General features: G+C 37.3%; 1 protein-coding gene across 1 annotated transcript; it reads right to left on the bottom strand.

The window, feature by feature from the left end:
- Window positions 1-472: 472 nt before the first annotated feature.
- On the bottom strand, window positions 473-10,873 carry LOC131692670 (prion-like-(Q/N-rich) domain-bearing protein 25). Its single transcript, XM_058979835.1, has 8 exons — window positions 10,623-10,873; window positions 2,791-3,150; window positions 2,511-2,726; window positions 2,196-2,444; window positions 1,918-2,133; window positions 1,375-1,866; window positions 1,051-1,311; window positions 473-986 (listed from the first exon to the last, which is right to left on the bottom strand). Exons 1-8 carry the CDS (start codon window positions 10,687-10,689, stop codon window positions 790-792), a joined length of 2,058 nt encoding a protein of 685 aa, XP_058835818.1. The 5' UTR covers window positions 10,690-10,873; the 3' UTR covers window positions 473-789.
- Window positions 10,874-26,785: the final 15,912 nt, after the last annotated feature.

Below are 26,785 nucleotides of genomic sequence, written 5' to 3'. Positions count from 1 at the left end.
ATGAAATGATCGTTGGCAGTGTTGCTATATTTATAGGAAATGATTGTCATTACTTTTGACAAATAAAATTATTATCGTTAAAATAGTAAAAATGATTAAATTGAACAGAAATTGTGTGGCAAAGTGAAACAAGGATTTATCATGCATTTACCGTATATGTGGTTGATTAACTTTAAAAAAAATAAGACAGAAACCACATTATATTCTAAAATTTTTCAGAAAATTGTTTCATCAAACCTTACTAAACACCCATGACATGGAAAAACGGTGCCCTTCATCAGTATAGTGGAACAAAGGTACAGAATATTGCCGGCATAAAATAAATTAACAAGACTCCATTTTTATTAATAAAAATAGCAACACTGTTCGGAAGATTTCGGCAGGGTGAAAATAAGCGAAAAGAAAAATATCGAAGGAAAAATAAGAAGCCGATTGTCACGTCTTGTCTTAGGGTTGAAAAAAATAAATTAAATTTGACATGGTTGTCGAATCACATTTATTACAATGTGTTCAGCAGATGTCGCCAGTATACCGTTTTTTTTAAAATTTTCTTCAAGCTTTTTCGTCTGTTTATTTGTGATAACATTTTTCCAATTTATTCACAACTAGCAATAACTCATGCTATAGCGTCTACTCAAGTTTAGGCACAGTAAGTCCATCAAGGGGTAATAGTGAATTCTAATGTAAAACTATAATTAACATAGATCCTAAGGTTGCTGATTGTGCTTGATTTTTGGATAGCTTTTAAAATACACTCCGATTGCTTAGTTCAGAGTTAAGCTTATGAATCTAGTCGAATACAACCGCGATCGCAATTAGCGTGGATAGCGCTATGAGTAGAACACTGCCACTATATGAACTCGCCGAATTTTTCAGCTCTTTCTCCGTCACTGTGTTGCAATTTTCCCCGGAGCACACCTGACACTCGTTAGCTTTAAGTCCCTCGCATGCCGTTTTGGCTAGATTTGATTGACAGCCTCGTTCAACTGAAAAAAATCAAGATGTTATTTTTTCGAGCTTCTCACACACTTTAAAAAATGACAAGCTTACCAATTCCGTTCTGTATTCTAGTGTAGCATAGATCGCCAGGCTGGTACTTTTGACAATAGCTCATTGGCGCGTCCGGTACGTTCAGTGGGTTAGCGCATTTGCTGTCCGAATCCGACCTGCACTGGTAACAGCTAAGCCGATCGGTTGGGAAAATGTCACTATTACAGCCTTCGCCCTCGCAGGTACTGCAAGCCTTACTGGAGCAATTGCCCACTTCCTCTTCCATTAGATCACCGTGACAGCCTCGATGCAGAGCTCCATCTATAAATGAAAGTAGATCATGTCTAGTTCAGAAGTTTCCACTAGCTGACGATGGTGCCTTACTGATATCAATCCTGGAGAAACATTTTCCCGCTGACGGTTTCGAACATGGTTGACTTTCGGCAGAACCAGTCAGACAGCTCACATCTGTTACGCCCAAACTATTGCACTGCAAGCATCGATCGGTCGATTCGAGGGTACTGGCTGCTTCCTTGTTACAGCCAGATACCGAACACGTTCGGCACTGCCTGTTGTCCTTGCAAGCGCTAACACTCGGTCCCAAATCGGACTCGCATCCACGAACTGTGGTGGAATTTTCCAATCGTTCGTAGCATCGATTGCCAATTTTATATTTCTCGCAGAATGGTGCCAGACCGGTTTGATTTTGATGACACGTTGTACTAGAATTTGCACTGCATTGGTGACACCGTAACCAGATGTTATTGTTGCAGCTGTCTTCATTGCAAGTTCGACAGGAGAAGTCTACCGTATTTTCACATACACTTTGTTCTTCTATGGTTAGCTCTGATAGACATCCACGCTGGAGGGTTCCACCTTAATTAAAGTTTAAACAGAGTGCACTTCCACAGAAAAATTACAACTTACCTATTACACGTGAGTAGCAGGTATCTGTTCGGATTGGACATTTGGTAGCCATCAAAGTAGCGTCTGCACAATTCTCGTTGGAAGAATCGCACTTAACACAGTTTATAAAATTCTCCAATACCTCAATCGGTAACCTATTGCAGCCACTGCCTTTGCATGTTTCACAACCAACACATTCAGTTTGTGTGTCCAAATCCGTTGAGCATCCTCTAGTTACTATGGTCGTTAAATATTTTACATTAACATCTATGATCGAATCCATACATGTACAAACTCACCATTATTACCATCCAGCTTAGAATAACATGTTCCGTTACTGCTGAACTTCGCACAGAACTTGGCTGAGTTTGGTTGTTCCGCGGAGCAAGTTTTACTACTGGCATCACATGTGTGACACTTCAACCATTCATCGTTGTTGCAACCCGAGCCGCTGTTGCATGTCACGCAGCTATTGTCAACAGTATTGTTGCATACACTTTGCTCATCCGAGGTTAGCGTTGATAGACAACCTCGCTGGAGAGTTTCGCCTGTGATTATAATTTTGATCAAATCTATTAGTTACTAGTGATATATAATATTCATATACGTGTTACCGATAACACGCGAGAAGCAGGTATCCTTTCGACTTGGACACCTGGTAGCATTAACTGCAGCATCTGCACAGTTCTTATTGGACGAAGTGCACTGATGACAGACGGTAAAATTCTTCAACTCTTCAAGCGATAGTTTATTGCAGCCATTTCCCTCGCAAAGTTCGCAATCAGTACATTCAGTTTGATCACCAAGATCCGATTTGCATCCTCTAGTGACTGTAATTATTACGAAGATTTGATTAACTTCAACACTTACTTCCCCGCAAGACACAATTCTCACCATTATCCCCTACTAGCTTCGTGTAACATTTGTCGTTACTGTCGAAAATTGAGCAGAGCTTGACTCCGTTTAGTTGTTCTGCAGTACAGTTCGGATGGCTGGGATCACAAATGTGGCACTTCAGCCACGGACCGTTATTGCATCCAGTAGTGTTGCAGGTAAGGCAAGTGTTGTCGGTAGCGTTTGCACATCTATTTTTGTCTATTTCCTCTAGATAGCTCGAGCAGCCGCGCTGAATGTGTTCACCTTTGATCATCTGGTAGCACAAGTCGCCATCGACTTCACACTCGCTGGAAGGTATCCTACCGGAAGCGCACGATGGAGTGCCGTTTGTGCTGCACTGGACGCAGCTAGGTAGTGCTGAAAATATGAAAATAAGTTTGTGCATAGGCATTTCAATGTAAATTTCAATATGTAGAAATTTGCTGTGTGGCCGCACTCTGCAACTCATAACTCCGGAATTTGAGACTAAGTTTGCAACAATCGAGTTAGCCGTCGCTGAGAAAGAAATGTATTTAAGTGATCTTCGAAGGCCCTAAGTTCATAGGAGTATGCCTGGTGCGACAGTTGACAATATTGTCGAAGAGATGTGCCACGACGAGCATATTTGGGACGCTGTCAACAGAGTGGTTACTAGTATACTCTCCGAGTTGCGGAGGAGGTGGCGAAAGCATCAACAAAGTAGCGCCATTGGCTAGAAAGCAGCTGCGAAACATCAAATAGGGATTCGAGAGAAATTCTACCACCATTCTAACTCTCCGACAGTGTGGACTAGGCCCACAGACGGGGACCAGTTGAGTAGTACGCGACGTAGCACCGTGTTCGGGTTGTGTGTGAACCGGACGTCAGGCTTCACCGGAATCGCCGGACCGACCTCGACACCTAACTGGGCTCGTGAGTAGGCTAGATCTACCGCCGGGAATTAGACCGAGTAGACCGCGTTAAGTAGTTAGCAGTAGGTCGCTGGGGCGCCAGTGATCAGGAAGCTACGCTCCACCCGGAATCACTGGATGGACCTCAGCACCCGGCTGGCCCGTTGAGTACCCAAGGTCCACCGCCGGGGACTAGATCGAATAGATCGGGACGAAGTGGGGAGCTAAATGGCTTACGGAAATGAACATAAGTATCGGGAGAAATCTACCGCTCGGATTCGGGATAGCGTCTCTCGCCGGGGAATTCTCTGTCGGAGTAGGCTAGATCCATCGTCGGGGAATAGACCGAGTAGTTCTCAAACAAGTAAGGCCGGGAGCTGAATGGCTCATCGGGGAAATTGAGCGAAATGGAACGAGAGGGAGCCAAAGGGCTCAACAAGGTGTGGTGCTAAAACCAAAGAAGAATCGGTATCGGGAGAACTTCCTTCACCGGGGAACTCTCCGTCGGCGGAAGCTAGATTCACCGCCGGGGACTAAACTGAGTAAACCGCGACGAGACACCACCAGTCGTGGGTCGTCGGGGCACCAGCGAACCCCTGCTCCACCGGAATCGCCGAACTGACCTCGAAATCTGGTTAGTTGGCTCGGGTTCTGGAGAACTTCTCTCGCTGGGGAACTCTCCGTCGGAGTAGCCTAGGTCCACCGTCGGGAACTAGACCGAGTAGTTCGCGAACCAGCCGGGAGCTCAACGAGTAAATGGTGCTGAATCGTGCGAGAAGGGTGTTGCGGTGCTGAATGGCAAAGGTAACCGAAGGGCTCGATAAATTAGACAATCTGAATTTTGCGGCCCAGATTGTTTTCGAAGGGGAAGAGCACTATGTCTCGTCCCACAGTCAGCTTTCCGACCGCTAAGTAGAAATCGCCAGACTGTGTGTATGGTGGAGAACTGGTGGTGTACCGAGAAGTGGTGCTGTAACCCTACTGAAGGAACAAAACTTCTAATGCCAGAAGATCCTGACTCCTGCGGTAGCAGAAAAAGGGTTAAGTTACCGGTAAACTCTAAGCTTGCTCGTATGACCCTTTTTCACGCTTTTCTAAACTTTCTTCCTTCAACCCCTTGCTCTCCCTTGAGTACTTATTGAAAAATATACTTCACCTTCCCTTGCTAATTAAATGTCGTTAAAAACATAAAAAATAAAACTTAATCAAATGACGTAGTGGGCTTGTTTTGTTTCGGTAAGCTCAAGACTAAAATGTCGCGGTAACACGAAGAGAATTTACGAAAATCGTCGCACATCGTTAAATTCTTGACTTTTTTAGTCGATAAAATTAATACAAATCAGTGTATCATCAAGTTATGGACTAGAATTATAGAAATTCTAAACATATTCAGACGCAACCACCTACTTAACATTAGAGTATAACGCCATTTATGTTTTTTTTGCGTCAACTAGTTTTGTGAAAACACGAAAGTTATTTTCAATACGAGGTTTATTTATCATTGATTAAATTGTGACCTAGATTTATAGGACGCTACAAGTACAATCCAAGTTTTATGAGTGACTATAAAACTATTATAAAACCCCAAATGTTACTAGGGCTATTTTCAAATATTTTTCTCGATGAATTGTTGGGCGGAATGATCTTGGCTTTTCGCTCTGACCATTTTCAATTAGATATGTTTAGTGATTCGTTTCAACCCAGCAGGAGGTAACCCAGTTAACCAGGTCTCGTATAAGGATAACCACCAAAAATCGTATAAGCATACAACTTTTTATCGGAATCGTATAATGGTACACCGTATGTATATGCATTATACAAAATTTATTTGTACGTTGTGATGACTCGTTTACAATTCTCGTATATGAGTGCGAACTAAGTCATATAATGTATAAAAAGGCTCGTTATTAGTGTAGTAATAAGCAACAATTACGACTACACAAAAGTGTGTCGGTAATAGCCAAATTAATCCAAGTATTGCACGCCAAGAATCGCAAAGCAAAGTGGTGGTATGAAATGATGGCCTAGTACCGACTTCAATTCAATTCCCAAAATAAAATATCAGTTTTGTTAGGTTTTAAAAGTAAATAAAGAAATCGATACTTTGTAACAAATGGGTCTTAGTTATATATTGATATTGCCTTCAATTCGATCCCATGCCAGTATGGTTGCATCGTACCATAAATAGGAACTTATAGAACTATGAAAATATGAACAAGACTTTTGGGTAATAGTTAAAATTATGAGTTTTTCTATATATTGTTTATAAACAGATTAAGTTAATTTTAAGACTGGCGCAGGTATTTATGTTAACAGAACAAAAATATAAAAAGCTTGGATAGTATTCATAGAACTTGAAACATGTTGAAACTAAAGTGTATCCTAAAGTAAATTTTGGAAATTTAGTATGATTGATTCAGACACTCTTTTGATTATTTTTAGGATTTTATAAATTTTGCAAACAATTTATTGCGTATCTCCATTGACGAAAAAATGCTCATTTAAAAAAATATCAATGGGGTTTCTTACGCCAACTTGTATATATGTTTCGTAGGAGCAAAACAAAAGTTCATAAATTATTTTAATAATTACAATTTATTTAAAATATAATGTGATATTCTCGTCGATGTTTTTGGTGTAGATGTATAGCTTCTTTACTATAATAGAGCCCTCGAGGAATTTATACAAATTTGACATTAATTGTAATATTATAAGTACATGTAATATGTGGACATATATGTACATTTTCATAGGTACAAAGATGTTACAATATATGAATTGATAACAACACACTTCAGATATCATTAAGAGTATGTTATGATAGGCGAGTTAGTTATCTCTCGTTCGCATATACAAAGTCGTATATCAGAGTGGTATAAAAAACATCTTTCCAAGAGTCAATGAATTTGACCCGAGCTAACCAAACCTATCAAATGGTGTATGGGATGTAAGCTGATGCTTCAAGGTTCGAGACCGAGCAATCCCATTTGAAGTAAAAAAATGCTAGAAACATTTAAGGATGCGAAAATTCAAAGTAATTCTCATTCTGAAAACAGGGGGTCGAAAGATGTGTCTTATTCTTAACTTTTATTTTATATTGATATTTTCCGAAAGCCTAATATAATCGTATATAGTATTTTCTCGAGTTGTAAGAGTGTATAAACGGTGTCTGTTTCTTGCCACATGGAATCAGACTAAGAACCGACCACAGTCGCATTTATATACAGTTTACATCGTATAATGAAACCCAATTTTATCTCAATGTAGATATATTGCCTCCACTTTTGTCCGTATATAGCATATTTGCGCAAAGTATACAATTTAGTTGTACTGTATATTTACATATATAGCTCAGTTGAAATCTCGGTATAACTACAAAATTGTTTGCTGGGAAAACATCGAGTCGTGGAATTATTATGAATGATATTAACTGTATGTTTAGGTCTCGTCAGAATGCAGATCTGTATGGTTCTAGCACATCGAGCATACTTTGCACTCAAGATAGAAGCAAATCTTTCGTTGAAAGGAAATGTATGGCCACGGAATGCGGCGATTTTGTACTTACAACAAGTAAAACTAAACGCCAGCCTGGAAAATGAAGTAATGTGCCTACCTTGAAAGATGTCCTTACACGATCAATAAAAGAGACATTTCTGCGCAGTAATACCATTAATAACGCCTCGTGTTAGGGTACCTGATGTCCGTAGGATACTGGCGACGGTACAGAAGATTGAACAGAAACAAAAAACATTTTTTTCCTTTTTTATTTCGACTATGTTAGTCACATTTTCTCATTAGAACAGGCTTAATATCGTACGGGCTTAAATTTTGTCTTCTGCTAATGAGCGTCGACAGGTTTTCAGTGGTGATCTTGCATGGCTTAATTTTTGTCGGTTTTCACGGTAAAGATGGACTTGGACTGTCTATACCAGGACACATGCTAGAGAACTCGGGAGATTCGTAGTTATGCGGCTTAAGCTCGACCCTGATTAGCAGAAGACAAAAATTAAGCCCATACGATATTAAGCCTGTTCTAATGACCCTGCAGCTTCTAGTTTTCCGATCTGTTTACTTCACATCCTTGCTCTCACTTGAGTACTATGGCTCTAATTTTCGTAATTTTTCCTACCCAGTAATCTCTAGCTAATTGAATGCTGTTAAAATGTAAAAAACAATAAACAATGAAATGACAATAATTGTACTGCCAAGAATTTTTTTTTAGTTACATAGGCGTCAATATTCGTCACGCTGACACACGCCGGCGCCGGTGGGGTCCAATGGTGCGTTTCGACTTCGTCTCATCAGAATCCGACACTAACTTACTGACAAGGCAGGACAGGACATTGAATTGACGCTAGCTCCAAAAAACGGACACTCTTTGTATTTCTCAACAAAGCCCTAGTCCTATGTGATATCCCGGAAGAAAATCCGAATAGAAATATACAGTAGCAAGACCATAATTTTCACTTTGACAGTACAATAGTTTTACAATAATTTACAGTTAAGTTCAATGTTATGATACAATACAAAAACAATAAGATTAACATTTCTACAGTAAATTTAAATGAATATTACAAAAATCAAGTCAAATTTATTGTTACTTGAAATTTTATTATAAATATTTGCGTCGAACAACGTTCAAACAGTAAAAACTATAAAATCTATTGTTTTATAATTGTTTCTGGGGTAAATGCTACTGTAAATTTTTATCCGGGGAGGAGTTTTGTTTAAGCTGAGGAGCATTAATGGAGTCGAATTTGGTTTGGCTTAGCTTAGTTCAGTCACCAAGTTAGTGTCTGGTTTCTGATGAAACGAAGTCGAAAAGCAAATTCCATAACTAATTTGCATATAATCGAGCTTGAGGTTAACATTGATGTTTTGACTCGAATTTGGCCGGAACATGGGCCCTATTGGCTTCGTAGTGATTTTCTGAAACATCTGTTAAACCTATTACAATTAATAGCCACTGACAAAGTTTTCGGCGAAGAATTCTACGATAAAGATTATCTTCGGCAACACGATTTTCAGCTAAATATACCAGACCCCAGCGGATGGCACTAAAGCTAGTAGTGTTGAGTATCGCGAGAGTACAAATATTACGCTGCTTCAGACTTGATCAACAACTGAGAGATAATTTTATCAGTTCATCCTTATCTTATTTACTGTTGTGAATGTCTTCGCAGCATCTAAAATGTGAACACCCGAAGTCTCCCGCAAATTTATCAGCATGCTAGATGGCATTCACAAAGTGACAAACAGAATGCACCGTCATTTTAAAACTCAGTTTTCGTAATTTTATCAAAGCATGTGTTACTTTCTGTACGCAACGTCGCGTTGCTCGACATATTTGAAACATTTCCAATTGAACGCAACGTTGCGTTTGTGATAGAGATTTTTTATTGTACAAAGTTGTACAAAGTTTGTAAAAAGACACAGTAAAGTATGTATTAGAAACTATTGCCAATTTATTAGGCTACGTTTCGGGAAGAGTTATTTTTTGAAAATTGCACAGAAAAAAATATTTTGTAATTTTAAGTTTATTTTCATGCACATATTTGGAGCATGAATATAAATGTAAATTTAAGTGCCACCACAAATACACACGACTTGTCGTGCTTTCTTCAACGAATTTTATTATAATTTTACACGTGGATTGAAAATTACAGTTTCTTTAAACGGAAAACCAATGCACTACAATGTATTTTTACTCGAATACTGCTGTAAAATGAATGACATGTAATATTACACGAAAGAAAGTGTAAAATTGTATGCTGTTTGATGCTCCAATTGATTTTTACGTAATTTTCAATCAAATTTTGGATTCAATCGTTGTATGTTTACATTCGTATTGATTTACATGTCGTTTAAATTTCATTATTTTTTGGTGTGTACGATATTTCAAATGTACAGACTTTCTTTCTGATTAAGCACCTGATTCGTACAGGATCCATTTAAGACTATTCGGGGAGGTCTGTTAGCTACTGGTGAGAAGATTTCGATACACAAAAATCAAACTTTATTAATATATTTTTAGTTGGTTAATTTTACCATTCTATGATACCCCATAAAATGATTGTCGATCACATGGATTCAAGATACCGTTACAAAAAATTAATAATCATGTTGATTTTTGTCACAATATTACAGCACAAATAAATGGAACTTGAATAGTGACAGGTTTTATCTAGAATTTGGCTTTTCTTGGCATGAACTAGTTCATTTTGTTCCTATCACCATGCATACCATCGCATGCGACTTTGCTTTGAACTTCACATTCCAAAGTAATAAAAAACTTATCTGATAATGAAAAGTACAAGTTAAAGTTATTATAATGTTTCAGAGATCTCTTAAGTTCGTTATATTTTGAAATAATTATATCACTGCTCACATTAATCGTAGAGGATCACATGATTCGAATAGTTACACTAAACGAGAATCTTAAGCAACTTTTTACATAACCCATACGTATTCTGAGTTTTGATCGTCACAAAATATGTGGCTAAATTAGCGTGCAAATGTGTAAAAAAGTCCGTCACGATGAAACTACCCTACGTAACTCAGGCTGATATGTTTTGATAATTCAAGTGCTACATAGGTAGTTTACTGATTCTAACTGCTAGTTCAGAGACAGCGGAGAGATACACTCAGGGCCCCTTACACGATGCGTTAGTAATGTCATTACTGAGAAGTAATGTCACTTTTAATGAGCGAGTAAGGCGAGTAATGACGGAATTCCCATACAATTTTAGTAATGTCATTACTTAGTAATGACACGTTTATTACGCGTGTAAGAGCCCCTAATATGTAATCGGAAGATTTTCTCGAATAATCCGTAGTTTGTCATGCGGAATCGATGTAGAAGATGATTGTTAATCATTTCTGCTTAGCTGATTGAAACTTGAAATACTCGATGTTTTTGGTTAGTACCCTGCAGCTAGCTTATTTCTACCAAGAACTAACCGCCAGAAGCTCCACCGATGAACAATCCAGCCACCAGCGCCCGAAGAATCCATCGTCGATAATCCATTGTCCAGACAAATTCGATCGCACTTATTTCACCAACTAGCACCAACGAACTGGTTTCCTATATCTTTATTATCGTGCCGTAGCACGGTCTAACGAGTAATCATTTTTTATCACACTTCTTACAGTCATCAGAGTGAAATAGTTCCTTTTATTATAGCACCCAGATTGCGCGAATGAATCGCGTATATCAGCTATTATTTTTGCTCGTTGTTTGTAAAAGCTAGGTAGGCCTATTTGCATTTCCACACAGGTTGTTAGTGCACAGAATTTTGCTGGTAACATTAGCCACACGTATCTTCCACCGTATCATTTTATAGTATATAGAGATAAATAAAACGTATCTCCACCAGAAAGCGCTACATCTATAGGATTCCCCTGTGTGTCTTATCAAATGTGTATTTTATAATAAATCCTTTCCTGGCTCCAATGAAACTCGTGATTCAAAGGTTAATTTAAGGGCCAGTGAGTTAACCTGCATGGACAGGGCTTGAATTGGATATTATTGGATCGACTATCGCAACAGGATATGACAATTCTGAAAAAGTTTGCATGAATGATAGCATCTAAAGATAACTAAAAGAAAATCCGAACGGAAATGTCTTTTTCACTTCGAATCGAGGAGTGTGAGTGTGCTCTGCTTAGTGATGCAAAGTTGATTCAAGGGTAGGTGAATATGAAGCCTGTAAAGTTTTTTTTCATATGAAGGTCTCCAAGGATTTTTTGAATGTTTAGGTTTCAGTTAAACCGATATATTTTCAAATTAAGAACTCTTCTACGACTACGGAAAGGCTGCTTAATGTTTTTTAACCCTTTCATGCCCAACTTTTTTCTGGCGCATGCAGGATTTCAAAAAAAAATTCCTTGAAAACGGTGGGGTCAAGGAACACGAAAAGCTATTTTTCATAATGACAGGTGCTTCCCTCGCAGTGCTAGAAACTGCTCATTTTTTTTCCTTCCAATGCTCAATACAACTCTCCTAGAATATTTACAATAGTCCAATTACGTGGAAAACGTAGCCAAAGACACTCTAAATTGATAAGTTTTATCACTTTTCAATAATATTGCAACATAATGAATATATATGAAAAATTCATTTTCGTCGTCAACGTAAACTGGCAGCACTGCTCCATTGGAATCCACTGCAATAACCTAAGTTCTAGAGCTGAAACTTGTAACTGTTACTACTCAAATGAAAGGCAATAGTCACATTTATTAGCCTTACTTGTTTTTGTGAGCAAATCTTGCCTCAAGCAAAACTTATAGCTGTTTAAAAACGTCCACCAACAACATGGGCATGAATGGGTTAATGCCAAATGTCTTAGAATTATATGAAACGTCGGATCTTTTATCATTCCGGTATTTGCCTTTCTGGTGCTTTTAATATTTATACTTAGATTTGAAAAATTGATTTCTCTTTCGAATTGACACCAGCTCTCGACGTTTAATGTATTCGACATTCAAAAAGCAATTAAAAACTGCATTTTTAAACTGAAGTCTTATTTCAACGTAAAAAATGTCTATGTCCCACACAGGATATTTTTTCGAGATTAACCAGATCTTGGTGGTATTATAGGCCTATTTTTCGATTTAGTTTTTCGAGGAGGTTTAATTTTTTAAGTGTTTTTGAAAATTCATGATGACCTTAAATTTTGGCATTCTATCGTACATTACGGCCCGAAGATTTTTAGGAGCTGTGGTCTTGTGGGTGGATTATTGATTACCTTGCAAATCACTAAATTTGAATCACCAGTCCCAGTGCCGTCACGACATTCCGGTGTCATAAAAAGCGACTAAAACAGATGTGACGGTGGTCCACTAGGAGGTTGACAACAGTCCTTCTCCGGACAAAACCAGGCTGGGTGGCATCCTAGCGAAGAATTAACCCTGGTTGCTGGACCCATGTCGTCAGAGGCGATTGAAAACAGAAGTCCTCAAGTTGAGGCGTTTCTCCGTGCCAAGGACTAAATATTTGGCATGATGTACGTAGTGTCGCGGGTTTTGCCGTTGCTATGTTAAGCGAATCTCTGGCACAGTGAACGTTTGTTTCTTCGCAAATCGTGGGATTCAAATGATGATCATTTCGGGGTTCGATAAAGGCGATTGTAAACTAACTTGTCTGGTATCTTTCAGTTGTAGTACAATCAGTGCTGATAATGAAATATGATCTATTTATTTCAAATCGTCAATCAGATGTAGACCGGTTTCTTACAATAATTATTAAACTAACTTAACACTAGTTAAAATTTTGGTTTACTTTGAACTGCTGCTTAAGTTTTGTTTTCGACATAGTGAAGTCAATGCTTTCGCAATGCTTGTTGTAAATATTCATCACTTGGTTTAAAGGGCCAAACTTGGCATAATTAGTGCGATGGCGAATTGTACAAAAGATGCTGCGGTTACGTAGTTGTCGAGAAGGAGCATAAAAATTTAGTTTCGATAATAGTTCGATTGAATCAATACTATGTGATACAATGTCGTTTACAAATGATACCATAGAAAATTCACGACGATCTTTCAAGGTTTGAATGTCAATTAGCATGCACCGTGCTTCATAAGATGGCAAATGTAGTCCAGTCCAACCTAGTTTAAGAAGAGCGAACATCAAAAATTGCATGCGTTGCTGAAAAAGGCGACCAAACTATACTACAATATTCTAGTGTTGAACGCACATAGGCTACATATAATGTTTTTATTGTGTAGGGATCTTGGAAATTATAGCTGAAGCGTTTAATAAAACCTAGTGTGCTGTTTGCTTTGTTAATTATTGTGTTATAATGAGCTATGAATGTTATTTTGGAATCTATAATAACTCCTAGATCTCTTATTCTGTCACACTTTTCTACTTGTTGATTTCCCAATAAGATTCTATTGTTCTGTATATTATTCTTTCTAGTCAATGTTATGGAATTACATTTTTTACATTCAGTTTCAGAAGGCTTTTATTACACCATGTATAAAATATATTTACTTCGTTTTGAAATGTCTGAAAGTCTTCACCATTTGTTATTTCTAGAAATAGTTTCATATCATCAGCGTATATAAGAACTTTTACATTTTTTAGAATGAAGGAAATGTTATTAACAAATAAAATAAAGAATAGCGGGCCCAAATGAGACCCTTGAGGGACTGTAACTTGAATTGGGATTGATTTTTTCCCTTTAAATCTAACAGCTTGTTCACGATTTGTAAGATATGATTGTACCCATGTAAGAAGTCCTGGCTCAAACCCTATTTTTTTCTAATTTAAAAAGTAGCATGGGTATGTCGATGCGATCAAATGCTTTGCTAAAATCTGTATACAGAGCTTCAACGTGGTTTCCGTTATCCATTGCTGTTAATGTGTAGTTAATGAACTCGAGTAGATTTGTACTTGTAGAACGCCTTTTGAAAAAACCATGTTGCACATGGATAATTCTGTTCTTGATTTGGTGGAATAAATTTTCATTAACAATCGCCTCGAAAATCTTGGGAATGCACGAGATGATAGCTATTCCACGATAGTTACGCACATCGGATTTTTTACCATTTTTAAAAATTGGAACTTGGAAAGAGCTTTTCCATGTTTTAGGAAAACAACCTGATTCTAGAGACATGCTAAAAAGCCAAAATAAAGGAGCGGTTAGTTCCATTGACAACGTTTTTAAAAACACCGGTGGAACGCCATCAGGTCCAGGGCTTTTAGAGATATACAAGTTTTTTAAGGCATCCATGATTGTATGTACTTTTATCTGTTTAATGTTAATATCTCTTGAAAGTTCTGGGAGGAATGAAAAGTATTCACGCTCTCGATCCTTCTCTGAAAATGTAGTGTAAACTTCTTGGAAGAATGTTGCAAAAACATTGCAGATTTCTTCTGAGTTATCGCCTACCTTTCCATCAAGATGCATTTCTGTTGGGAAATAATCCGATTTTATTTTAGTTTTTACATAATTAAAGAAGTTTTTTGGGCAAGTTTTTATATTGCGTTCTGTTCTTGCATTGTACTCTTCAAACGCGATATCAATGGCAAGGTTCAATTGATCGCATAGATTTAAATAGTTTGTTAAGTTATCTTCGCTGTTATATTTTTTGTAGATTTTGTGTGCTTTCTGCTTACGATTTTTTAAATTTTTGATTTCTCTATTAAACCAGATGGGATGTTTTGAGTTATAGTGACGCCTTCTTCTTTTCAATGGTATTCCCGTCTGCGTAGCTTTCAACAAAAATGGCATGACAAATCTACGTGAAATACCTCGTGCATGTTCGCCATGCGAATAGTGGTATTGACGCATGGCGACCTCACAATTCGCGATATTTGTGCTGTCACAATCAATAAACAAGGAATATGTCTATTATTCGGTATATTTGCCGCATAATGAACCATCCATTTCTGATGATTGCAAAAGAGTTGTATCATACTGTGGCAGAAATGGGATTCCTTTCATAATCGGTAGTGACGCAAATGCACCTCCACATGATTTGGGGTAGCTCAGATGTCAATTTGAAAGGCACCGAATTAATGGAATACTTAAGTAGTTCAAATCTACACATTCTTAATGCATGAAACCGCCCAACATTTTCACGAGCTGGCAGAGAAGAGGTGTTAGATATAACTCTCTGCTCTGACGGTATTACGCATGAGCTGGCAAACTGGCCCGTACCAAACGAGCTCGAGCCGTCGTTATCTGATCATAAGTACGTCGGCTTTGATGATTTAAACGTCTCGCTAGATATCGTCACATATCGTAATCCCAAATCTACGAACTGGGACCTCTATGAAGAGGACTTGACGACTAGGTTTTATGAGTATCTTCCAACGATTGAATCTCCGAATGATTTGGATGAGGTCGGGGATAAACAAGCTCACTCATAGTATCTGAAAAGCAGAACTAATAATAAGGCTCTAAGGTAAACTAAATTTATTGGAGGGATGACCTAAGAACGGGTAAAAATTTCAATTTTGACGAAATGGTGCGATCTCAAATTTTGAGATCGATTTTTCAGCCCTTTTTTCACTTTAGGATATCACTAAAAGTAGTGAATTCAAAGAATTTGTGGATTTTATAGGTAATTCCTCCTCGTGAAAAAGGTTTTCTTTCGAGATGTCAAAAGATGAAGTCTTTAAATTTAACCGTTTTCAAATGAAAGTTGTGCAGTTTATAAATCTTGTTTTGAGATAAACGCGTTTAATATTTCAAGAACACTTTCGATGAATTATTCGTGATATACTGTCAATAATGTGTAACAATTACATAGAATTATGGGTTTTGGATATCGCTGTTTATGAATCTGATATCAGTTTTTCCGAATTCAAAATGGCTGATCCAGCATTGGGGTTTCCCATTAAAAAACAAGTGGTATTTCAGCAAAATCGAGAAAAAACGTTTTACGATTTATAAACACGAATTTGAGTTAACATGCATCAAAATAAAAAAAAATGAAAATGGCGAATCCGATATGGTGGACTAAAACGTGATCAAAGTTTTTCGTTTTGATAACTCACGATTAGTCTGTGATGCCTCTACAGATCGAATCGTGAAATAGGTACATATGTTCAGTGCAACGTGAAGCATTCTGGGAACGTGCATAATGTCATGAAGAGGTTTCTACCTGAGACGCGCGTCTCGAGCCGAGCAATGGTCTGAAGAAACTTTTTTTGATGCGCTGTTCGAAAAACCCGTTTAACACAATATAGTAAACTTATACCTTTCAAAACCTGTTTTAATCCACCTAGTGGTGTAATAGTACCTTTCTCATTTCTCCAAACTATGGTTTCATGGCTGGTTATGTTCGTTTCAGTTGTGGAAATATCTAGTACATTCTGAGTAAACTTTGCACCTACACGCAATGGCTCGCCAGTCACGAACATGATGAGCTACGTGTAGACGGTGAAACACTCGAAACAAAACAAGTATCATTCTTAATTAGCCTAATCAGCATTAATTCAATGTTGTCTTCCTGCTAACTAATTTTGTCATGCGGGGGGTGGGTGTGTGAGGAGGGTGAAAACCCCTCGACCGAACCACTCCCCGGCTTAACTTGGGATGCCTTGTGATATAGCGGTGGTATAAAAATAGTGGGCTTGAGATATGAGCGATGGACGGGGTGGTGTTCTAAGGGGGTACAAAGAGGGGTGATCTTAGGGGGATTAACAAGGGGGGGGGGAGGGGTGGTCAGTGAGGGGGAGAAGGGGCGTAACTCCTCTCCGTGCACTCCTAGCTGCGCCTTTGTTAAAACTCAGAAACCTTATGCCAGTCGAAAAAAAAATTAGGTTGACGATTTTCAGAGTGATTGCATATCCTTTCTATATGAGAAAGGCAAAAATTTCTGTGTGGTTGCACTCTTAAACCCGTAACTCCGGAACCGGAAGTCCGATCAACTAAAAATTCAATAGCGGCGTATTGGAGCGTTATACCGTCCATTTGAAACTAAGTTTGAGCAGTTTGGTTCAGCCATCTCTGAGAAAATACATACACACGCACATACACACACATACAGACATTTGCTGATCTCGACGAACTGAGTCGAATGGGATATGACACGCTGCCCTCCGGGCTGGGATCAGGTTGACGATTTTCAGACTGATTGCATATCCTTTCTACATGAGAAAGGCAACAAATGCAAAGAAAACCGCTTTTCGGGGCCCAGGGATGGCATTAGAGATTTTGCATCGGGCCGGAGTCCCATGAGTTGCAGGTTCGAAGCCTGCCTCTGGTGGGATTTTTTTTTCACATGATTGCTTAAGTTTAACTCATCATTTTGATATATTTCCCAGTTGGATACCAACGAGCAATTTTAAATAAGATATTGGCCGCCAAAACCCAAAAAATGAAATAATCGCTCATTTTTGTCCATAATATCGCTTACCCTTAAGATGAATACCAATTCTGATCAAAACAGTGTTACCAAATGACTAGAATTAAGTAAGCGCGAACTCAGAGGAGTTCACTAAATCAGACATCTACTGCGTAAATTATCATAAAATAGTTTCAGAAGCATTTGATGACATATTTCTATAGGTTGAAAAATTTTCTAAATTTTTGGCAATCTGGATACTTTCACCAACTAAAAAATCTAGCTTTCCACTCGGCTCCTATCTTCTGTTCACTAGTCAAAGCCTTGTAGACCATCCTGTCATTGTTATTTGAAAGTTGTGCATGTATTCTTTTATTGTTGTAGAAGTAAAGTGATATTTCAAAATGAATACCTGTAATAGCCATGCGTCGCCATTGGAAGTTTTTTTTTGTAATTTTGACTTATAGCAAGTTTCGCAGAGCAAGCGTACGATCACATTATAGAGAATATTAACAACTTTCCAATGAGTATAGTGCGATCGCGGTGCATTCGCGGGTGTCGTTGTTGTTATGGCATTGGAAATTCGCAATTTTTAGAATAATACGGCAAACACATATCGAGACAGTGTCCAAAACCAACAAAAGACTTATTTTTGGTGATTTTACGATCCATTGTGTTCAAATTGTTGGTATCTGTTCACATGTTTGTTCGAAAAACGGAAATAACTGGATGAGGTTCCTATGATCAAATAATGCTAAAACAATTGAGTCGTTCCCTTTGATAAACTGTCAATAATTTAACCCATTATTTCGTGTATATGTCTCAGCTAATACAAGAAAAATACTGGCAAGAATATCGCGCTACATTCATATTAGGTCTTAAATCCGGGTTCGTCCCACTGGGCACACCATAGAAAACCTTGTGTGGAAGATGATGAGCAGAATACATCACAACTGACTGTCCACACATCTACTGCAAACCAATCCCAAACATAGTTTTTAATATAATCTCCTGAACCACAAGCGGTTGCCAAATTTTTCGCAGTTGTGCAGGTCATAATAACAACTGCGGAAACAGCATCCAATACGAATAATAATCTGCTAGTACCGTCGGCGGGAAAGGTAGAACATTTGATGGTGAACTCTAAAACAGCATCGATGATGTTGATATCGACGTGAACAATAGAAAAATAAATCCAATAGGCGAACAGACAAATATTTTTTCACCGCGAAACAAGGTCTCCACGCGCAATAGAAAGTTTAATGGATACAAAACAATGGAAAGACGAACGCAGAATTCAGAACGCTGCGAAAAACAAAAGAATTAAACGATGCAATAGCCTACCATGAACACATAGACAATAACAATGAAGACTTCGTGCCGGCGTAAATGAAGAAGCCACCTCGTCCAGGAAGAGAATTTCGGTGGTCGCCGGATACCTGCACAGCAGGAATGAAGTCAATGTATTTTATTGAAAAATGTAGAAGATTTTTTTGTAAGCCTCTGTACAGCTCACATCAAATTAATAGTTTAAAACAAAACCATAACCAACTTCTCATCCGAAAAATTCACCGTTGTACAGTCTAACCAGCAGCATCACACAGAAGCCCTCACCCGCGTCCGATCGCACTTTGAGATATACCTTCCACAGTCCAGTTGGAGCAAACTCTGAGATCATCCCTTTCGGAAATAACAGATTCGTGAAACGCAATTCTCTAGGTGATAAAGGGCATTCATCACTGGTGGGCATATTGTGTAATGTGCCTTCAAAGAGCGGTTCATATTCTTTCCACGTGGTCTTCAAATAGGCACATACCCTGGTCGGCGGAAGCTTCATCGGGTAGTAATTGAATTGCTGGTTGCCTTTCGGACTATGAAAAAAGTCCATGTTGATCTGAAAAAAAAAGTTTCGAAATTTTTATTTGGTAGGCTTATTTAATCGGCAGTGTTACCTTGAAGGTATCGTCTAGAGGTATTTTAATGGTAAAAGTACCGTCCAGTACCGCCGAAGTGCGGTTGAACTTTTTGACGCGAGCGGTGGATTCCATAGCTTCGGTCCCGTTCAGTTGCTCAAAGTAATCGAATATGGCCTCCATCGTACTGACAGCTACAACACATAATATTATAACGAAAGTTAGATTTACAACTGCAAACATAGTGAGCACCTGTTTGAAATGATTGCTACAAAGCAGAACTGGAAGTAGTTTGTTTCAACCAATTACATTGCATGTCAATGGTTAGAGACCGTTCATAAATTACGTTACTCCCACTATTGACACCTTGCTGTTAGAGAGTGTCGAAATTTTTTGCATCATCCTGTCTCTGAGTACGTCGCGAAATATTTTCAAAACATTTTTTTCGGTAAGAACATGTTACGTCACGTTAGTATTTATTCCTCACTCCATATAGTACATAATGTAACTGTTTAATATATTCCCTCCCACAAATAGCGTGACATAATTTCTCGATAGCGCTTAGATCATATGTCGAATTAAGATTGTTTCTTGAACATGGTCACGACACGTGTAGTTCAATTAATTTAATTCCTCACATAAGCGCCGTCTTTACGCATGGTTCATAGTTGTAAGTAAAATTACGAATGATCCTAATTAGTGAGCTCAGTAATTTCTGAGTTCATTTTGTGACTGTGCAAAATTATTGGAGCGATTGATTGCTCTTCGGTTTGCAGGTACAGATCGCTATTACACAACAAAGCACTAAAAGAGTATTCCTGAATGTGGTTAAAAATTTTGCCGAAAACTGTATTGTATTGTATTTTTTAGAAAACGATTTTATGATTGAAGGGTTCAATTAATCGCAGAAATTTATTATTTCTCCCAACACTGCAAATGTACCGACAACACCTACGTTTCAAACCTAAATATCTCAGAACCTGTTAACCAGAGAGAATTGCAATCTTCGAAATTATTTTAGGAGTCTCTTGTGAAATACATAAAGGTAGTTGGAAAGCCAAAACAAACCGATTTTATTCTTCTAACAGTCTGATCGTACTATCTCGAGTGGGGGGTAACCACGGTAAAGAGGGACAAATCTGTTTTTGCCGTAAGACATGTTGGTAGACTTGAACGATTCGTAGTGACTCTGCCTGAGCTCGACTCCTACAAGCAGAAGACAATAGATTTGTTTGTAAGATTTTAGGCTTGTTCATATTGACCCTGACACTTGTAGTTTTATGAACCAAATATTTCAAACCCTTGCTCTAATTTGAGTACTATGGCTTTAAATTTTCAAAACTTTTGCTACAAAGTGATTCTGGATAATTGAACGTCGATAAAAAGGAAAAAAGAAAAAAATGTAACTTCATACTAGTTTACAAAAAAAAAGAAAACTTACTTCGATAAAAAATCGTACAAAAAGGAAAAATATTACAAAGAGCCCTTATTTCTATTCCCACAGCGAGAATGGAACCTAAGTGAACCTCAAGTCGATATGTACACATAGTATCTGTTGGGCAGGATATTTCGTAGATTCTAGGCAGCAAACTCTTGTTTTTGGATGAGTTAGCTCGAAGCTGTCATTGATGTTTTTGTAAGCGTTATATCATATCTCACTTCATGTTACTTACAATTTGTATTGTATTTGTATTTGTTTATTTTGGGTTTAGGTCTTTCGCCATTACAATTTGTCTTCTATTTTCTTCTACCAACAGTTTATTTTTAATTTAGAAGTAAGTACATCTATAATTATAAATTTATTTAGTATAAAATTATATAAACGCATGTTTTAATTCACCAATAGCTAATAATAAATTCAAAGTTTTAACAATATAAATTTTCGATCTACGTGTGCAAATTCTTCTGGCTGAATGTCATTTCTGTCAATGTCTTTTATTCATGTTACTCTACTATTGCCAACCATTATTTGTCCACTGTCAAATCTTTTGACTCACGATCGCCGTACGAGGGACTACGTTTGTTACTAACATTATCAATATTGTATATATTGAGCTTGAGCTTGTGCGACCACCCCTGGCTGCTACTCCGTTATCGATCTGGACTAGCTGAAGTTGCACAGAGAATAAGTAGATAATTATGCTTGGGAATAGCGAAACATCTTTCAATGTGCAACTCCTGGTAATCCTAAAGTATTGATCAATACCGGCGCCGGCCAGGCCCAAACGTAGATCGCGGAAGGAAAGGGAAGGAATAGCTAGTCCGATACTTGCTTTTGCTAGAGGCCGTATATACTACTGCGCACTCCACAAGTATCACAGGAGGAGGATATTTTTGTTAGTAAGAGTATAGAAGTTGGATCACTTCTTCTTTACCGACGCCAGAGAGGTGACTTCACTATCTGGACTAGATATCGATCCACCAAACTCATAGACTGGGGACCAACGGCTGTACTTCCCTTCCGAAGGAAGACGTGACCACAGATTTGAATTGAATTGAACCCAGGCAAATTGGAATGAGTGGCGGTCACGCTTACCACTCAACCACCGGCGCCGTCATCAATAGTGTATAGATTGATTACAAGAAAAAGGAATGTTCATTGGAAGAATTGTGCTTTTTCGAAAATGGATTTTAACTTTGTCCAGATTCATCACATCAGGAATGTTGAACTGTTCAGAATGAAGAACTTCGAAATAAATCTTGGTAAGAAAATGTAGCTGCGCATTATTGTAACTCCCGCTACCTGAAAGCTACTGAACGAAATATTTTTGGACTTAATATCTCGTGATTAAGGTGGCTGTCAAACGCTGATGAGAGAAATTCGAAATGTCAAACCGAACCTATAATTAACGGTCTAATTGTGTACTTAAACGAATTCTCGTCAAATATATTTCCAATTTCTGTTAGCTTAGTTCGAAACAAAACACATGATTTCTGTGATATAAGACATTCTGTAGCATAAGAACTTTGATGCGAGACCTACGAAAAGATAATGGTCAAATTCAACAAGTAGGGTAATGCTATTAGAGTGAGGGTCGCACTATTTTTTGAATAACCATTGAATGAAGCTATATTATCCATAACCATTTTCAGAATAAAGTGACAGTGTACTGTTTCTTATACATCTGTGAAATGCTTATTTAGCAAAAATGTCTCTGCTTTCAGCATAAATAAAAACAAATTATTCTCATCTCAACGAACCAATTATCGCCTCCTGAGTGATCCGAATTTCACCTCATCGAAAAACAATCTGGTTGAAATGCATCGCTCTTTATTCCATTTGCGTCGTTTCCTAGCAGGTATCCAGATCAAGGACGCAAACGCATGATTTTTAAAACGAATCATTTTTTTCAGCCGATCAAAACAAACGTTAACATAAACGCACATGAAAAAAACTCATCAGCTATTAGAAGAAAAGCACCCAGCATTTCACTCGCAGAAAATAATCATGCAAAAGCTAGCAGCTGTTAATGACTAGTTTCACATCAAACATTGCATTGTCCAGAGCCGAATTTCATTTCCAGATGAAAATAAATACTCTGCAATTAGCAATCGGTAGAATAACTGAAATTATCGATTGTTTATACCTAAAATTGCATTACAATATATTTTCAAGTTTATGTTTTAGTTTGACCGCACAGATATAGATAGTTTGACTGTGTGGTGGATGGAAAAAGGTGCTTTGATTGTGGCCTCGGAAGAAGCATGTCGATAGTACGTACCACCACATTCTTGAATAACTTGCCATAACACTATACCTATCCTAGTGTTTAGCTAGTGCTTCTAAAGTATGTTAATCATAAATGGATCCTCCAGCTGAAATAAAGGTGCAATGTTTCATATAGTTAAGGCGGAAAAAACGATATATGAGGCGGTAGTTGTTAGATCATAGCACATAGTGTTGCTAAGTGCCGTCCTGTTTCGGGCCACTGTGTGAAAGATGCGAATTAGCCGATATTTCAAGAAGGTTATTTTATTTAAATTAAAGATGGATTTAGAAGATATTTGTAAATAAATATGTACACAACAAATAAAGAATAGGAGGTGGAGATAGCGTAGTTGGTAAATCGATTGCCTTGTACGCAGCTCAACTGGGTTCAATTTCCAACCCCGCACATAGGGTTAGAGATTTTTGTAAACAGATTTCTCAAACCCGACAAAGAGGCGAATGACCCTCTATAATCGAAATAAAACAAAAAAACGTTATTAATCCACCTAACAGTGTGATGAGACATTTCTTATAACTCTTATCACTCTCTTCGGATATTATATCGTTTGAGAACATTTAGAACTTGATGCTTCGCGATGTTTTTGATAACACATACTACATGGGGTAGTGGCAGGACTCAGAGAATCACTCAAATCAGCATAGGACAACATCAGTGCTAGAAATCTCAAACCAAATGAATGGGAAGGCGAAAAAATGGCCCATAAAATAGACATTCAAACGAATTATTGCTAATGCTCTGTTAATAAAATATCTAAATTCCTCAATCAATGCATTGTGGTGGGAAAACTGATTTTTCTAAAGGGGTTATGTATATTGTACTGAACCAAAAAAAAATCGATTTGTTTTAATCGATTTAAAGTTTATACTTTACTCAAATTTCCAACGCGACTGAGAATTAAGAAATCAACACTTTTTCTTGAAAAAACCCACCATTCAAAGAAAATCAACAGTGCATATTTTTAGACTTGGTTTTATTTCCTATTTAAGAACTATTGTGTTTTTACATCCTAGATTGCATGATTCAGTGATCGAAACCCAAAACTTCATGAAGTATTTGAAATTATTAAATTAAAATTTGTGTTTGCTATTGAAATTGACAAAATGATTGTATATATAGTATATAGTCCCTTTGGCGATTGTTTACTTTTTTGGTCCCACCTATCAGCATTGAAGTATCGCCCTTACGTTTTTTTACAATACCAATTTTACAATTGGTGGGGGTTTGGTGAAAATCGATCTTAATGTCTAAACGGCATAATTCCGAAACCGTAATTTTTGAAATTTTAAAATTATGCAGAATTAATTTTTCAGAAAATAGTAACAAGCAAAAAAGTACCAAAGTCCAAAAAAATCAATTTTTGTCAAACGTAATTTTTTCGAGTTTACATCAAATCTCAATGTTTCATGCATTATAATGTCATTTGGCATCAAAAATACAAATTTGATTTTGAAAATTTTTCATTTCAGTTTATATTGGAATTTGCTGTGTGATTGCACTCTTCAACTCGTAACTCCGGATCCGGAAGTCCAATCAATAAAAAAAAATCAATTACAGCCGATGGGAAGATTGTACCTTTCATTTGAGACTAACTTTGTGCAAATCGATCCAGCCATCTCTGATTAACAGAGGTCATATTTTTTTTCCACATACACACATACTCACACATACATACAGACATGCATACACACACAGACATTTTCCGATCTCGACGAACTGAGTCGATTAGCATATGACACTCGGCCCTCCCGGTCGGGATTAGATCGACGAATTTTAGAGTGAATGAGAAAGGCAAAAACATTTTTAGCAAATGTTGAAATTTATGCATTTTTTGGTGAGCAATTCTATGTTTCATAGACATTAAATCAATTTTAACTTCGCTTCCTATTAAATAAAGACCCTTATTACAGTACATCTCTACAAAAACGAGATCAATTTGAAAATAAATCTGAGGATTATGATTGATTACAGAACTCTGGAATTTTCTATTGGAATGTTTTCAGGCAGAAATTTGATATTGATGCTATTAGATAACTGTGAAATCAAGACCAAGAGATCAGTTACATATCAGGACCCCATTCCGACAATTTATCAAAAGTCCTCATGATGTTTACAACAACAGGTTATCAATCTACGGATCAGATAATTGTTATTGTAATATTGAATTAAATCAGTCTGCATCAATAAATTTTCAACTTCAATCCGATATTTTTTTTGGGTGTGGTGGAGGGGGGAGGGGGGTTGTATGGTGTTAAACCCCAAAACCTTCTCTTGGCTACGCCGTTGCTTGAAGTTATTTCGCTTTTCATTTTCCGATATGTTTCAGATCGATCCGATGGTTATAAGTTGGAAAAATTACCGTCAGAAGGTTCGCACAAATGAACATTTTTGTACTGATAAGTTATCAAGTTCCTTCCAGACAACTTGGAAGTGTTCGGTGATTATTTCTAGCGGTTGTAGATAGTAAAATGAAATACAAAATTCGTTTTATCGAAATAATGTTTGGCTTATTTCAATGGATTATTACTATATTGAACAATAAATAGGCGACAAAGAGTAATCAACAAACAACAAGCCATAACTTTTAAAGTATTCAAAATAGATATTTGAAGTCTTCAGTAAAGTTATTCGCAAAAGTAAGAGCTACAAATTTGCTGATGGCATCATTTCGATATAATCACTTCCAAAAAAATTTGTGAAAATATCTCACTCATAGGGGGATTAATCAGCAAAAGCACAATACCAAAAGAAAGGGCATATTGCCTCCATTAAATTCTCCGAAGATACTATTGACCTAAAATAAGCCGTTTTGTCGTCAATAATAGATTACATGTTTTTGGTCATATTTCTGGCTATGGGAAATGATAAAAATCTTTCGTCCGCATTTAATGTTAAATATCTCTTTTGATAATAGTCCGATTACAACAATCTATAGCTTGTTCGAAAGGTATTCGTTAAAGCTGTCTAAAAACATATAAATTGTTAATCTATATTGTCAATTTCGGCAGATAATTCAAAAAAACTGCAAAAAACGCCATTTTTGCGCATTCAAACATTCATATCTTGGAAACTAAACATCAGAATCAAAAACAAATTAATAGCGTTCATACTGTTTTTTAGTTCTTTCATTTAAAATTGGTTTGGATAAGATCGGTTCAGCCATTGCTGAGAAACACGAATGAGAATTTGTCCGTTACATACACACACACAGACACACACACACACAGACATTGTCCCAAATCGTCGAGCTGAGTCGATTGGTATATAAGACTCGGCCCTCCGGGCCTCGGAAAAAATCTTAAAAGTTTGAGCGAATTCTATACATTTCTTTTATAAGAAATGTAAAAAGAATATAACTTGAGCTTTTTTGTGTAAACCTGTTTTAACCAAATAGATAGATATTGTCATTATCCCATATGCTAGGCTCGAAACCAAGACATGCAAAATAGGGTCGAAATACACTCTACTGCCATAATATTTATTTATTAAGGCTTTAACCTCAAGAGTCCTTCGTATTTTTAAAAAATGATATACATTTCAAGGAAACAATTCATTTTACAATTCAAAATGGATTAAAAGAAATAAATAAAAAATCGAATGTTATTTCTTTCGACTATTCTGGGCACACTGCTTTCCGTTTCTTGGGTTAATTTTCTCTCTTGGTGGCTAGTCAGGTTTAGTC

The sequence above is a fragment of the Topomyia yanbarensis genome, chromosome 3, assembly GCF_030247195.1.
Source record: "Topomyia yanbarensis strain Yona2022 chromosome 3, ASM3024719v1, whole genome shotgun sequence".
NCBI lineage: Eukaryota > Metazoa > Arthropoda > Insecta > Diptera > Culicidae > Topomyia > Topomyia yanbarensis.
This window is presented reverse-complemented; position numbering and strand designations above follow the sequence as displayed.

Bases quoted from the DNA above. Each gene is read 5' to 3' on its own strand.
- LOC131692670 (XM_058979835.1), bottom strand. From the start codon at position 10,689: ATGGATTATCGACGATGGATTCTTCGGGCGCTGGTGGCTGGATTGTTC. The intron at 1,312-1,374 runs GTAAGGCACCAT...TTTCATTTATAG, and splicing joins TTTCTCCAGGATTGATATCA to ATGGAGCTCTGCATCGAGGC. The intron at 987-1,050 runs GTAAGCTTGTCA...GATTTTTTTCAG, and splicing joins TAGAATACAGAACGGAATTG to TTGAACGAGGCTGTCAATCA.